The 16,889-nt window shown below is 38.9% G+C and overlaps 1 protein-coding gene across 2 annotated transcripts in view; it reads right to left on the reverse strand.

Moving 5' to 3' along the window:
- The window catches only part of GXYLT1 (glucoside xylosyltransferase 1), a 36,166-nt gene that overhangs the window by 18,778 nt on the left and 499 nt on the right, over positions 1-16,889 (reverse strand). Inside the window, exon 2 of one of the 2 annotated variants that reach the window (XM_074564082.1) lies at positions 8,404-8,496. The exons of the other annotated variant lie outside the window; for it this stretch is intronic. Within the exon in view, the coding sequence (XP_074420183.1) occupies positions 8,404-8,496 (93 nt within the window). The remainder of the gene's footprint in view (positions 1-8,403; positions 8,497-16,889) is intronic. 2 annotated transcript variants of the gene reach the window in all.

Raw genomic sequence — 16,889 nt, forward strand, 5'->3', positions numbered from 1 at the left:
ACCAAGGCATGCCCATTAAACCTTTATACATAAAGCTAATTTAACATTACACCATGTAGTAAGTAGCTAATGTAAAAAAAACAAAGCAAGCTGAATATGATGAGGGTAGCCGAAACCCACAAATAAGTGCACTGCTGCCGTCTGAACAAGCTGCAAGCAGGAGATTAGACTCATCACTAATCCACTGAAAAGGGAATTACAATAATTAAGCCCTGAAGTCATGAGAGCCTACAGTGATATTGCAAGGTCATGTGATAAATAACAGCAAAACCTACACAAACTGCATAGCTGAAAGCCAAGTTCCTGAACCATACGGAAAGCCGTAGCACACAGCTTTCCATGAATAAACTATGATAAAAATTACGCCAAAGCAACTCTAAAATGCATTAAGATTCAAAGACTGTATTATTTCTACATTTAGAGACATCCATGAATAAAAGAACACTTCAAGCCACACATGAAAAACCAGACTGATATTATAATGCTTTTAGTCACTTTGTTCACACAATCTCTGTTCTATGAGTTTCTGACTTCATGAGTTCAATTTTTTTTAAATCTGTGCTTAAAAAAAATTTTTAAAAAAGTATTTAGAAAAAACTAGTAACAACTGAATTTCAGCTTGCACGATATGGGGAACAGCTGGACTCAAATCCTTAAGTGCACAACAGAAAGCTTTATCCCTGAAGCAGATGGAGCAAGAAGCTATCGGAAAGAACTGGCCACCGTTCCCTCTGGGGACTATCTGCTAAGAAGGGGACGGATAAGACACACTAGGTAGGAGAAGTTATGAGACTCCAGAATCGTGGTCCTTACTCCAGGCTCTGTGAAGAGACATCCTTCAGTGACTGTAAGCTGCATTTGACTTCCCTGCATAGAGACCACTGGCAATCACAGCCTCCTTTTTAATAACCAGGCCTCAGTGTTGCTCTTCTCTGTATACTCACATCGCTCCCCACTTGCAGTGGGAAATCATTGACCCATCTTCATCCAGGGGCTTATACCTCTTGAGCTAATATACCTACTTATACCTCTTGAGCTAATCCTCCGCTGCCAGCACCTTTCATCACTTCTTCCTCCCACCACTAGAAGCAGCATAAAGTTTAAATTGTCCAGCTGAGCTTATCAGCTTGAGCAGTCTCACCTTCAATATTAACATGCTGCCATGCATAGAGCCAGTTATCTACACTGTGACTCTCATCTCGCTCCCTTCTTCAGTATTATGTCTACATTGACTTTGGTCCTTCATGGAGCTGGTGAGTATTTTAGCAACGATACCATTTGGGTTTCAGGCCTTTCAAAATTATCTGCTCCCAACCTCTCTCTTCTCTACTTCCTGAATTTTCCATCCTCTTGTAACCCTTTTCCACATCTTCCCTCCATTGCTCTCCACTGCAGTTAGTCATGCAACTACCTCACCAGAAGATGGTGGAAGGAAAACCTTGTTCATTTAGACAGCCCTGGGTCTGGTATGACTTAATGACACAAACTTTTTCAGCAATATAGATGTTTTTTAGCAGTTCAGTAGCCGAGTTGAGCATGAGTAAAATAAAATGTATTTTACAAGACCTGTAACTTGTCTGAATGCGTGCAAGCTTGGTATCAGAGTATCACAGCCCTGGAATCGGAGCAATAACCCTTACTGAACTTCAAATCCAGGGTTTGAAAGTGTTAAGACACTTTCAAAAGCGAGTAGATACTTTCAAAAAAATGTTCAGAGGCAACGTGGAAAAAATAAAAATGCAGATTTTTATACTCACTTTTCTAATTACAAGTAGCCTGATGTTTTGGTACTTAGTGGAGAAGCTGTGAAAAGCAAGAATAGAGCGAAATACAAACAGTGTATTTTATAGTAAGGCTTTTAGATAAGACTAATAAGGAAAACTTGAAAGCCTAATTTCTAAAGAAAAAAAATCTCCAAAACATGGGAGTCCTAGCTCCTGCAGGAGGTAAAAAACCCTCTGGTAATTAAAATGGAAGAGCAAAGAATGCACCTGTAGTCCAACAGAAGATACTGAACAAGAAGCCATGACAGGATTTGAGTGTTTAGGGACAAATAAGAGAACTCAATTTGTGCGTGGATACTAATTACACATAAAATTACAAATAAATGAAATCAATCCCTTGAACAAGAGCACCATGCATACTCCCATGAGTTTAGAAAACACATTAAAAAACAATCCACTTTCACACTGAGAGAACAAAAACATATACTTTAAAACATGCTGCTCAGCAGCAGTGTAAGGCCAGGTACAAGCCTTGCCCTGAAGTATTCCTGTATTCAAGTGCAGACCTTCATTCTGTACTGATTACTTCTGCTGTGGGGTTAATAACCTCCAACAGAGGAACTGAGCTGGATATACTCAATGAATCCGCAATGATTCAAGAAACAAGATTTTCCAGAGCCTGTCTATCGAGACACTGCCTCATGTTTAAACATGTATATCATGACACACTGTATATTATATTAGCATTTCTAGGTCATTTAAAATTATGAGTAATAATTTGCTAGTAAGCTACAGAGGTATGTTTTGATGGGTTGTACTCTTCTAGAGCCTTCACTGCATCCCAGTTGAACTTCTTGGAAGAAACCCAAACACCAAATGGCATCTTGCTAAAATACTCACCAGTGAAGATCTTAGCTCTGCCCTCTAGACTTGACAAAATGTACCACAGTGGGGGGGGTCTCCTGCATACATTTAAGGTAGGGTTCTCCTTATTCTTGCATCGTAACACATTAAGAGCACAGGTGAGGGTACCAAACCCTCAAGAACACCCAGGCAGACATAAGGAATCCTGTATACAGTTCCATCTAATTTGTGATCATTAAGCCTGTCCCAATCCTAGCCTGCTTTACTGAGGTCACAGTACAACAGCTTCTTCTGCTATACGCACACACTGCCGCCTTCCAAGCTCCAAATCTTCCAGAGCAGCGGCAGTGTTGCAGCATCTAATGTGACCTGGGTACCGCTCAAAGACCTGTCAATGTGACTGAGGGCAATTTTATTTTTCTCCTGTTTTTAAAGCACATTCAAGTATAGTGGCACTTACTACAGAAAGCCACAAAAGAACCACAGTCAGCTTCAATTCTGTGTCACAGACTTTGCGCACCAGAGCTCCTTTTTCCCATCCATTGATGTACTACTAAGAACATGCCTACGGATCACCAGGAAGTTCCCTGCCCTACTTCACTGGCAATCAAGCTGTCCTCTCCTGTTCACTTAACACAGCTGGTGAAGCCAAGGAAGGAAAGATTAGCATCCAGGTACTGAGAGCAAAGTGGTATGAATAACTGAGACAATTAATTCACCTCATTAGTCCTGTCAAATTTAAACTCCTCTGGCCCATTGGGGATTTGCCATTTTTAATATAATTGCATGAGTTTTGAACAATGTAAAAATATTTGTCATTTTCTGAGAAAATTGCCATCATCCTAACTTGCACTGCTAGTTTTAATGTACAGTCACCACTATATTACATAGTGGTAATAATACAAGGATGTAAGAATTATTTTGTAGGTTACAAGAAAAACATTTAAAAATTATTCTACGTCAAAACAAGTTTTCCTACCCTGGTTCTGACAGAGCTACAGCCTTTGATCTTTTCTCTATATGGTCTGTAATGCACACAAAGCATGCAACATTCAGCTTCCTAAACAAGGTTACTTAATAAAGTCTTTCAGTCCTTCCACAACATCATTAAACTAACTTTCTTTGATATTATAACCAAATGGACTAGGTTTCCAGCTTCAGCGTTGTTAAAGTTGTTTACACTTACAAAAAGAACAAACAGAAGCCTCTTGCAAATGTGTTTTCTTCTTCAGTATAAAAAGCTAACTACATTATCAGTGCAAATATTTTACCCATACAAGTTGTCTGACAATTAGCATAGAACAGGCAGGGAAAATATTTTCATACAATCAACCTGTATTATTTCAAACCTGGCACCATGATATGCCTCAGAAAAACAAATGGTAGATATGTAAATACATGCTTACTTATCGCATCCTTTTTTATTTTAATACTTAGTGTTTGATCTAAATCAATCGATCGTTAAGGAGATTAACCCAGCAGCCTTCTGTCATCAGCAAAAGAAAAGCAAATAGGCAGAGTGAGAAGGCAAAGCTGATACTGATTCAAACACAACTGTTACTTTCTCTATCTGCCTTGATTCTATTTCTTATAAATGTGGGAATAATTTATCTGGATTTGAAAGTGATGAAAATTCTAGTTTTTACTCAGCTTTTTAACTTTCTACTATGACACTGAATTAAAAAATAGTTCATAATCAGAGCTTATCTTGTAAAAGTATGCTAATGATACCAGTGCATATGATGACCAAATGTCATCTATTCAACTACAAACTCAATTAGTAGGTTAGGTATGAAGTTACAATATATTAGTCATTTTAAAATCTGCTATAAAAGCCCTACCCTCCAAGGAACTAACTAATTTAGAGGCGAAGTCCTGTTTTTCAGGACTATCACAATTTATCTCAATATATCCACACCACCAGGACCTCAACATAATAAAAAAAAAATAGTGCCATTTAATTCTTTAATAGGAAACACAAGTTAAAACCCACTTAGAAGAAACATCCAACAACTGAAGTCAGGCAGGTCAGATAGCCACAGTAATGATCCCTACGAATTTCTTCCTAATCAGTCTCAAGAGGTCATAAGCAGCCATACCAGCTAGATGACACTGGGCACCTTGAAAGATGTACCAGAAAAGAAACACATCATCTAGATCACATGAAACCTGAGCCTCATGTTATCTTTAGCAACATTTTTTAAATTTTTGATAAAATCTATACCACTGTATGTAAATATAGCAGTAAAATCTCATGCTTCCTCTATCACTGTGAAAGCTAACAAAAAATATTCTGTACCAAAAGCACAACACAAGACATTCTGTCTCGATAATACTGATATCAGAATGGTGATAAAAAATATGGGGGCAGAATAGCTCAAAAATCCTTCCTACAACAGCACAGGATAGAGATCTTCCACCAATTTACTTGAAGAGACAAGTTTCTTATTATCCATTACCAGAATAGAGCTCATCAATTTCGAATGATGTTGAATTAGCTATCACATGAGTCATACTGAAGTCTATATAAAACACCTCTCTCCTAAAAAGTTTCCACATTCCTCTATGTGTCTCCAACACTTCTGTTATGCTAACTTGAGTCTTACAAATCCACAGAACATTAGTTGTCACTTCATGCTTTATACACTTACAGCTACTCAGAGGAAATGACGTAGCAAGCTGCATTTCAAAAATGCCTTTCTTCCTCTCATGGATAAACAAATCCCTGTGATTCTGATACTCAGGAGGAAAAAAAAAGCCAACTGGAATTTCAAGTTAGAAACAGATAGAAAACAAGCTAAGTTTTTTCAAAGAAAAGACTTAAAAATCCAAAAGCTGGAGGAGTAACTTCCAATGTTTGGAAAACTTCACTGGTAAAGAAAAAGGAGACATTCTAACATTGAAATAAATTTTATTAATCTACTATTCACAAAAAAACTTCGGCTATATTATCTGCTCCTCTGAACAAACTCATATGTTTAGTTTATTGAAACAGCAAGAAAAGAACACCAGAATATCCATTCAAAAACTGATTTATGATCCGGATAAATACTGTTGTTCTTTTGTTTTATTCATTAAACCAGGCCAAATAGAAGACTCAAGATAAGCATTAGTGCAGTTCAATGACCAGACTGACAATTCTACTAAAAGCAAACCCACTGGAATGCCTGTTATTTTGTTGGCCCATCTATAGGCAGAGGAGTTAGCTATGCTAAGACTTCAATTAGATATGTAGCTCCTGGGTTTTTCTCACATTCCTCTCGCTATCCCAGTCTCTTCAGAGTCCAGCTTCATTCCCCACCTCATTACAACAACTGCACTTACCAAGAACACAAAGGCTTAGTCAACCTGGGATCAAATTATTCGGAATAAGACACTACGATAGAAGTCTCACTACTTTCTATTTCAAAAGATACCCAATTTAGAATCACAATGTTGCTTTTTTACATAAAAAGCTTTCAAGAGCATTTATTTTCATGAAGAATATTGAAGTAGCCCTACACATACAATCTCAGAAAACAAGAATGCTAGACTTCATTTCCTGTGGTTAATAAATTTGCATGGGACTAAGTCCATTCCTCTTCCTCCAAAAAATCTGACTTGCAGACTTCAGAACAACTACTAAGCATCACGTTCAAAGCATAAGATGAGATCAAAGGTTTAAATCCTTCAACTTCTCAGTGTCCCTAGTACAATGCACCTTTTTTTTTTTTTGAGAGAGAGTTAAATAAAATTATAACTCATATCCAAAGCTGAAACCAAACTGCAACTATCTTTTCCTGTTACTCCAGCACATACAAGGAAATAAGGCTTTGGAAGCAGGTTCAGATGCTGAGCCGCTGTAATTGCTTGCTGCTATCCAAAGAGGGTGCACTTTCTCCTCCTCTCTGCCATCTTCCCCACCTCTTCTCTTACACAAACTCACTGCACCTCTCTGTAACCAACTGAACACAGCAAGAAATACATAAAGTTTGGGGGAGACAAGGACGCCCCCTCTGAAGTTAAAGAAGCTCACTGAGGAATTCAACAAGCACCAGAGTCAGCACAACATACAAGGATTAATTTATAGTAGCATACTGATGAAATAATCAAGCTCAATAGGAAATTATTAATCGGAATACCACATTCCCTTTACGCATTTAAGGAGCCTTTTTCTTCTAGTTTCAAAATGTATAAACAAGAAATTTCGCAAGTATTAGGGGTTCACCATGACAATTGTTTCACCGTGAAAGAAACTGCACTTTCGCCCAGTAATGCCATTATCAATGCGTACTTAACAGACTCGTCTTCACAGCCACATACAGCATTCTTAATAGAATAATACCAGTTAGAGCTTAAATTATGCACGAAGGAACTGCATGGGGTTTCTCTACTTCTGGTTCCAAGTTCCCACTTGCCTTAAGCCTGGCAGAAAATCCAGAGAGGAAGTTTTCTGCTATTTCAGTGCATTACATCATATTGTGGAGAGTTCATGGACACCATCACAGGCAATGGGGTCAGAAGACTGTGAGACCCTCTGTCAGCACTACACTACCATTAGACTGGCTCAAACGTCCATGGGTAAACGGAGCTTACAACCACATCCTGCCCCTCCACTAAACATAGGCTAAGCACCAGTGCCCCCCACCACAACAGCACTGACATTTGGTTTACCCCCCTGGGATAAACTTCATAAAGCTGAACTTCCAAAAGCTAACCTTTAAGGAAAAAAAGTGAATTGAGTCCATTCAGACAGCTAGATCTGCCAAAGGGAAAGTCAGATGAATCCCTGTGCCAGAAGAGGATGACACATCAGCTACCAGGAGCAGGGAGAAAGATGCAGCAGTCTCAAATTACAGATTTGGTTCACTAACAGACTAAGAATCAATCTAAGCCATCTCTTCAAGTTAACTCCTTGGCAACTGACGAGCTTAAAAGGCACTGACAGCAAAAAAGCAGAGGGGAATATGGGACAGATCAAAAATCTTTCCCGCAAGCATAATTTCCAAAAATATATGAAGTGTATTGTGAAGCTAAACTTTATTTTTTTTCCTTTGCTTCCCTAGAAATATTCAAGTTTCAGATTAAGAGATGACCATATCAGAGGATGATCAGTAAAATTTTAAATATAAGAAAAATTAAATTACAACCTTAGTTGTATACTGAAGAGAACTATGTAGGTTAGAGAACGTATCTGGCAAGTAGCCTAAGGCTACTTCCATTTCTTTTCAAGCTACTTCCATAATCAGACAGCCTAAAGCATCTGAACTACCACATCAAAACATTTAAACTTATTGTTAAAGATGCGACTTCAAGGACACAGTCTATGCTTTAATGTACTGTATTTTAAAGCACATTCTAAACACTGTTTCAGTGCTTTTGGATGAAGTATCCACCTCAAATTCTATAAAACATGTAACTTGAATAAAAAAAACATTCAAGCTTAACTACTAAGCATATCTGCCAGTTTTTATTACAAGTTGCATTATAGGCATTACCGTGCAGCAAGTTTTATTTATCAAAAATAATTAATTAATCAGTAACTTTTCAGACTATATTCAGTTAAACTTTATACCAATGTTAGCAAGTCTCTATTTAATGAAGCAACGTAACTGAAAAAACTCTACACTTTGTAATAACATTTGAGTCTATAATTTTAAAATCGTCATAGAACAGGAGAAAGCCCAGCTAAAGGCAACCATAATATAAGCAGGTGAAATGCATGTGAAGTAATCAAAATATTTTGCTTTTTCACCTTGCTAAATAGCAAAAAATACTCATCAGCTACACCTGTCTGCAATCAAATAATAAAGTACTATTTAATAATAGATCCTACCTAAAAGCAGCTTCCCAAAAGCAGTTCATTCCACAAACATCAGAGGGCAGCATCCAATAGGAATTCCAGAAAGATACAGACAAATTCTTACACCTAACAGGATAAGACAAAAATAGCCTATATAAATGTTACTGATTTTATGGCAAAGTTAAATGGATTACACTTTCTAACTCAAACATAACTTGAATAGTTAATTACCTGGCAGAACACTGGGTATATAATGGAACTTGGATAATACAAAAGAGAAGGTACTAGGTGCTAACCAGCAGGATTCTTTATAAGGAAGAATGGTCCCCACCCTTGAGCCTTTCCTCTCCATATATTTTCAGACTGAGAAAAACAGAGGGGCTGGGATTTTTGAGGATCATTCTATGTTCTTGGCTTAATGTAAGTCCATAGGTAATAAAGTGAATGGCAACACTTATTGCTGGGAAGAACTCCATCTTTGCAATGCCTTTGTCTACTTGAAGCAGAGGAACGATTAGAACATTTCGCTTTCAAAGTTACATTGTCCATTTAAACACCATCCCTATTCATCCACCTGCAAGGCTGATTTTTAACAAAAAACAGGGCTTTTCAGCACCAGCAAATTCCATTGTTTCATAACAAAAGGTTAATGCAATACAGAAATAACCACCACATCTGGCAAGTTTTCCTTCTCCATGCTAATGACAAGACTAATAATTTATTGACTTGTGCTACACTAACAACTAAAAAAACAGGTTCTACTAGTCCACCACTACATTTTATGCAACAGTAATATAGGAAATACTTAAGAAGTGCAACAGAAGTATATTTTCAAAGGTTCTGGTAAGGAAATCAACATCAAGACTTAAAATCTTAAATCAGCAAATAGAATATTGCAAAGCAAGGGGTAAACTCTTGAGTGACTTCCTGTGTTCCCTCTTCCTGCCCTGGTGATGCAATGTGAATAGTATTTATCCTCCTTTGAAAGTTGGTATCTGTGAATGAAAGACGTGCAAAAAGAAAAGCCACACAAAAGCTTGATGATGAAAAGGTATTTAAGGACTACGGCTCAGAACTCTACTTGAAGTTGGCTTTGCAAGTTTGAAATTAATCAGCATCATCTTGGTAGGGTTATCAGATATCTGGAAAGGCCAACGTTTTGCAAATCCCAGATTTAATAGATTAAATGGCAACCTGTAAAATTTCTTCTTTTTTCAACATTTGAGAAAAGTGACCTGACAAACACACCTTGTTTTCACAAAGCCTCATTAAGTGTTGGTCGGGTGGAGCAGTTCTTTGGTAAAGATTGCAGGAAATCCTCGTATCCTGTAGATACGTGTGTTTGCAAGAATTAGTCAAGTAATTCTGTCTCATGACTTAGGAATGGTTTCCACAAATAAATATTCAGGTACAAAAAAAAAAGGATAATGTAGATTGTGACTGGGATATCTGCACTCCTCTGGGGGAACTAAATGCCATAAAACCACAAGTTCTCTCTGCCAGATTCTTTCTTACGTTAGCCTTTGTGGCTTTTGAAGTTTCTAAGACCTTGAGCTTATCTGAAGAACAATCTTTACAATATCCACTGTGTACGTTTTTGAAGTAACTGTCTTCCATTACTTTTAGGATAAATTAATAAGCTATCTCTCTAAAACAGTTTTCTGGTTTGGAATATTATTATCTCATTATTATTATTACAGGGGATTCCTCTTCCAGCTGTCAAGAGCTGTGTTTCTCTTAGCTGCCTTGAGCTACTATCCCATCCAGACTACCAAGGCAAAAGGCAAGCTTGAATTCATGCCTAAGTAATCTCTCTGACACATTAGCCTTTCCAACATCCCATTTAGCATGATGACAAGGTTGTCAGCCACAGATTTGATTCATAAATTTCATGTCTGAAACAAAAATGTTACTAGGATACATACGTATGTAATTTACCTAGTATTAGACTAAGACTTTTTTCTTGCCAAAAGAAGTCTCTCTCAACTGACCATATGCCACCATATATCCATAAAGCTTTTGCATACAAAGGTTTAAGAGACTGAAATCATTGGACATTATTTGTTTCTTATTATTCAAAATTACACCATTCAAAATGCCACTCATTAAGATACTTTCTTTTTTTACTTGAAATAAAACTTGAGAAAAGCTTAGACTACAACTAAGTGCCACAAGTGCTTTACAAAGCTAGGGAGATGCACTGTATCTGTTCATCAAACAGGCACAGTCATTATTACCTGAGTGAGGTTACTAGTCAGACAGGAATAGTCACCTTCAACATTAGGGAGGGGTATTTTGCTCACAACTATTATAGGTTATGTGATTAAAGGCCAGTCTCCATAAATAGAAAGCAGAAAATAATGTCAGGTGAAGGAAACACAGCAGCAATCTAACCCAGGGACATGGAGCACCCTGACCCAGCCCCAATGCAGAACAGCTGTCTGCTCATGGGCCAGGCAGAAGATCCACCAGATGAGACAACAGGAGAGGTTCTCCAGATCACCTTACTGACTGACTACAGGGGCTACTGCCTGCAGGGGCGTGGAGCTCACTGTGGGATCAAGGCGGACTGGTGAGGAATGAGAATGTGAAAACGGAGACATGATAAGAGGGTCCAGTCACATGTAAATAGATTACCAGTCAGTATGACTGGCCATGTTGTGTGCCAGATCACCAATCTCCTTATTAAACTCAGTTTCTATTTTCCTGAGTGAAGGGGGACTCCATTCTGTGTGCAAATGTATGCACAGAGGTCCAAGTGCCAGCAAATGAAAAGGTGGCCACAGATCATAGAGGCCCATGAGCCTGCAGTGCCAGAAACCGGAGATATGTGTGTGCACACACTGTGTGGGTGTGCACATTGGTGCACATTATCACTAGCAAGTATCAAGCCAGACTAGCTTGCAAGCAGAGCAAGTCACTTGGGAGCCAGGTATCAGAGAGGCCGTAAGGCTGGGACAAACTCTGCAGAGACCAGAGGGTCTGAACTACTGAAAGAACCTCCCTCTTATCCTAGCCACAAGAGACTAGGGTCTGCGGGACGGCTGCTGGAGGGGCCAGAGGTCAAAGCCAGCCACCAGAGATGCCCCTGGGGTTTGAGGTTTGGCTAATGTTAAGTCCATAGGTCTGGACGTGCTAGCCAAAAGACCCATTTGCATGAGGCAATCCTGTGGCCAGCTGCCACACAGGCTGGAAGGATGCAAGGCTGGAAGGATCCATCTGTGCACGTGTGTGCATGTCTAAGATGGTCTGAGTACCAGCAACTGAAGTGGGGCTGCAAGCCTTGTGGGCTTGCAGGCCCAGGCCAGCAACAGGGGAGACCAGAGGATCAGGAGCCATGGACAGACTAAGCGTCTAAGGCCAGTTACTGAAAGGATCCACGCTGTATACTTTCATATATTTTTCACGAAAAGTCTTTCACCAGCCAGACAAGGGAACAGGATCAGGCCGCTCGTCTTGTCTGTGGTTGTGCAAGCGCTGTTTTCTCTGTGGCCAGCCACATACATATGCACTGTGGGCATGTGTGTCCATTGGGAATAAATGCTTAGCTTTGCTACTGGCTGGACACCCAGGGACATGGAGCTGCAGCAGCCTCCATAACACTACCGGGTTGGAAAACTACTAACACCAACCACTGTCAAAAATAAAAAAAAACAAAGAAATAGAAAGTTTTAAAAATCATAGAGACGAGCATTCTCAAAGGTCTGTTTGCCAGTTCAAGGTATCTCTCCCTTAGGCAACCAGCCATTTAATAATTACATTTACCAGGTAATTTAGCTTCAACGCAACTGGATAGTAAAAACTTTAGTCTTGCAGACATAGCAAAAGTGCCTATATTGTGACCTGAAAAGAAGAATTATTTTCAGAATTAAAGGACAATTTTAAATTTGTGTGCAAAATACATAGCAATGTACAAGTCACATTCACAAAGACTGAGGCCCTGTGCTCAGGCAAGTCAAGTTTTAACAATAAGGAATCCCCCAACAATCAGTTGTAAAAAAAAAAAAAAAAAAAAAAGAAAAGTCCTTTTGTTAAGCGCACTGGTGGACTTACTGTTAATGGAGATCATAGCTTTCAAGTTCAAGTACACTTTTCAGTCCACATAGCATCTTTTATACTACTGTAACTTCACAGGAAATTCAGCAGTATGTCCAAATGGTGAGGGTTGCAGTCAACTAGCTTGAGGCTCGGCTATTGCCTGCCTGTCAGTACTGCACTGACAACCTAAGTCTAACCAACTGCAAGAATCAACTAACAGAGCCAGACTAGTCTCTCTCCTTACAGCACAACCCACAACATGTGGCAAAACAGGAAGGATGCACTCTTCAGTTCCTTCCTGCTCCTAATCACAGGAGTAAAAATTTAGGAAGATAAAAAGATGCTCAGTTAAACTCCCAAATGCACTGAGAATTTCTGGTTCTTCTGAATAGCTTTTCCTGAACACTCGCAGCAGCATCACAAATTTTTTGTCAGAGAAGCAATGGCTTTATTAGATAGGAGACAGCAGATGTAATGTTAAACATCTGACATGGGACAAGCATTTTAACTGTAAAAAATCTTCATGTTTCATTAATTTATATTTCCATGTAAAATAACATTTGCTAGTCAACTTAACTGCTTGACAAAATCAGCATATTTATTTTTAAATGAAGTTTCAACTTCAAATTGTTCAATATTGCATCCTTTAAAAAGTTTTACTCATCTTTTGAAATGTGCAAACAGTTTCTAGACCAATTATTTAAGGCATGAGAGTAGCCGAGAAGCATTCTTGTGAAACTGCTGATTAAGTTCTGACACAGACAGAAACAGCTGTGTACAGTGCAAGGAAAGAATGAACTACCTATCACAACAACCCTCCTCTGCCATCTAAGCTTGAGGGTGTACTTCCTACACTTTTCCATGCACTATAAATCCACTGAACTCTCTCCCTTTGCCAGGATAGTTCAAGAGCAAGAGACAGATATCAGTCAGATACCAGTGTCACATATAACAAAACAGTATGGCTGGCTGCATGAAAATGATGAACTACAACATAATGGAAAAATGCTTAATTTTAATAGGGTCAAATTCATTGGCCTCAATGAATTCACAGAACTGAGGACAGACTGATTCATGCTCTACTTCTCAAACTTGTTATTAGGACAGCACTTTTTTGGACCTGAATAGAAAGATGAACACTATCTGCATTATCGTTAAAACTTGACTTGCCTGATATCTGCCACTATAATTGAAGTGGCAATATTGAGAAAATTAACTGAAGATTCACTTCTCATACGCACAGTCTGCTAATTAACTGGTCTGAAAGCATGTGGAGAAAGACTGACTTGAAAGGCTACCCCCCAGACAGTAGATTATAGTACTATTAAATGACATACACACAGCAAATATGCATTTATTCACTCTGGGTTTTTTTTACATTTTTTCACAGACTTCTTACTCATCCATAAATCATACTAGCAAAGGAAAAAAGACTGACTATATATACTGGCTTTTGACTGATTTTGTATCTTCTGGAAGTAGACATGTCAATATTTTCTTTTTTTCAAGTTCAGATCTATTGTTCATTTAGCTCATATGTGACAGTACTGACTATTCATTACTACCTGCCTCTGGAATGAATAATCAGGAGGACAATTTACCTTCAACATTAATCTTTCTTCACAGCTAGAACTCAACCTTAAGATTTAGCTAATAAATTCTTGAAATGTTTTTCAGCTATTTATATCAAGTTTCAAGATGCAAGCCTTTAGTTTCTAGTCACCTTGTTCCTCAGGCTACTGTAGCCTTTGAAACAAACAACTCCTTAGCAAAGTGATTACCCAACAAGCTGCCCTAAATTATTATGTTTATTGGAGAATCTTGCCTCAACCTGTAATTCTAGTTTCAATATGGTACTTCCTTTTTAATTAAAGATTTTCTATTTAAAAGCATCATCACTATTGCAAAATTCCTCCAGGTGTGGTATACTTAAGCTTTATCCAAAGCTTGCAGTTTTCACATTCATATGCTTCTGAAAACTACCAAAAATCTCCAACTTCCCCCCTTCCCTCCCCCCATCACACAAGTATGATTGAGCTCTGTCTGCCCTTATATCATATACTAAACTAGATTATCCAGGCAAGGAAGAAGCTTCTTGGCTAAAGAGAAGAGGAAATCACTGCTGAGTGCGTAAATGCCTTCAGATGGCAGCTACATTTGCTTTGCCAAACTGTATTTTAAAGCTACCCATTAAAACAGCTGAAGCAAACCATTACTGAAAGTTACTATCAATGCATACGAAATGTTAAACTTCAAAAAGGATTAGAAGGTTATCTGAACACAGTTTACTCTATAAGGTTATGAACGCTGTAGGATACTACATGATCACAAGATAGATAGAAGCAGGCATAAAACAGCCATGTGGCTGTCATGCTCAGTCTCCACTAAAGAAACAGCTGAAGCATAAAAACTGGAAAACACCAATACACTCACCAAGATGTATGTATCAATTACACAAAATAATGCAACATGATTTAATACTTGAGAATAATTGAAACATACGTCTAAAGGAACATTCAGTAGGGCATTTCTTAACTGCCAGCTTTTTTCCCTAAACAAAAGCCTTTTAGGGACTGTTCTAAGGGACTGACACACATGATTTTTGCATACGTTCTTTGCACAAACAGCATATAAAACTTTAGTAATTTACAAGAGGATGACATTCATCCTGAGCCTCCAATTTGACAGTAGTTTATAGGTAAAGAAGTGCCACACAAGTGTCAACGGACACGGATTTTGCAAGGAGATATGCTCCCATGAAACTGTATGCACATGAATTATTTGCAGCAGTTAAGACCTTTGGAAAAATAACTTTCTCAGTTTGTAAAGCTTTTCCACATTGCAACACAGGGCAGATTTATATCCCATTTCACCTCAGTGCAGCAAGCAAGAAGCCTCTTGCACCTTGTTGGGGTTCTCCCCCACCAGTTGATTTTAAAACTACACTTTAGTACAAACACTAAAAAAGAAAAAAATACAGCTTTTAAAATAAACTTGGTTCTTCTTTTGCTAACCAGGAGCATGATGCACCTGAAAGTAATTTCAATGTTTACTAATACAAATTATTTACATTATCATCTTTTACTCAACTAAAGTTTTCTTCATGTAAAGTGCATATTGTCTTTAGTAAAGAAGTATCATACATAATTTTTTTCCTCACATTTCTATTTAAAACTGATATATTAAACCAATGAAATCTTACATAAAACTGTTAAAGTTAACTTTTATTCCAGTTACCATGTTCTTTAGAACTAGAAGATTTCAACTTCTCAGGAGTTTTTAATCATGAACTAGAAGTGAAAAACAAGCATCCTCACATTTTTTCAAGTCCTAATCTGTATTAATCCGAACTAAAGCACAAGCATGAGAAAAAACATTCTCTGAAGTAGTTAAACCAGTCAAAAACTGGGTTTCACATTTCAGCTGACTCCGCCCCTAGCAACTCAGAATGCTGTTTCATGATGTTTTAAGATGATTAAGTCAGAGCTTGTCATCGTGCCATCCTCCATAACTCCTTTGCACAAGCACCAACACTTTTGTAATTACACAATGAGGCAATTCGGAGTGCTGAGCTGGCCCAAAACCGAGGTAGTTTTTAGGCAGGTCATCGTGCGAGATCAACTTGTGTGATCAGAGGAGCACAAGCAGTGTAAGGTGGGGGGGTGCCAGAGCGTGTGCAGCACTGGGAAGGAGGGATAGTCACTAAACATCAAACTTACGTTGCTTTAAACTGCTGTGGAATCTAAGGCGAGTTGGAGGTTGGCTGGCCCTGAAAGGCCTGGTCCTGATTTCTCCTCCTGCTTTAGTAACAGATTTCTTGTCACTACTTTTTTTCCTGACATTAGAGTTCTGGTAAACACAGGTGAACGGGACCATGAAACTAATCTAGAGGAAAACTAGCATTTTTTCATCCCATAATATCACTCACCACTTGGCCAATTAAAAGCTTCTGCTGGCAGGAGGCAGGCAACATAAATATGCAGCCAATGCAGAGTGCGAGCCGCCCAGATTTACACCACTTTTAACTGCAGACCTAAACTCGCAGTTCCCTGTGAGAAGACTGTCTTTACCAAAGTATCCCATAATAAGCATTTTGGCTTGAATAAAGTTAGATTTGATAACCATAAAGTTACGGAGTTTCAGAACCGAGTAACACCCTGAAAGTTCCTTAGCCTGAAAGAAGTAAACGCGCCCTCCTCGCTTCATCTACCCGGGTTGCAATTAAGAAGCAGCCTGGCTGATTTTGGGACGGGACGCCCGTACCACAGAGCCCCGTTCCCCAGGCAGCAGCCCGGTCCCCCCCCCGCCACGTCCCGACACCGCCCCAGCCTGCGGGCAGCGCAGCCTCTCCCGCGGCGGGGACCGGCTCCGGCCACCGGCTGCCCCGCAACACCCACTTTTTTTAAAGTTTCCTTTGTTTGTTTTTAAGGCTTTTTCAACCTCTGTTCCCCAGCAACCGGCCCGCGGGAGTGAGCGCGCCG

Source organism: Larus michahellis, chromosome 1 (assembly GCF_964199755.1).
Source record: "Larus michahellis chromosome 1, bLarMic1.1, whole genome shotgun sequence".
Lineage (NCBI taxonomy): Eukaryota > Metazoa > Chordata > Aves > Charadriiformes > Laridae > Larus > Larus michahellis.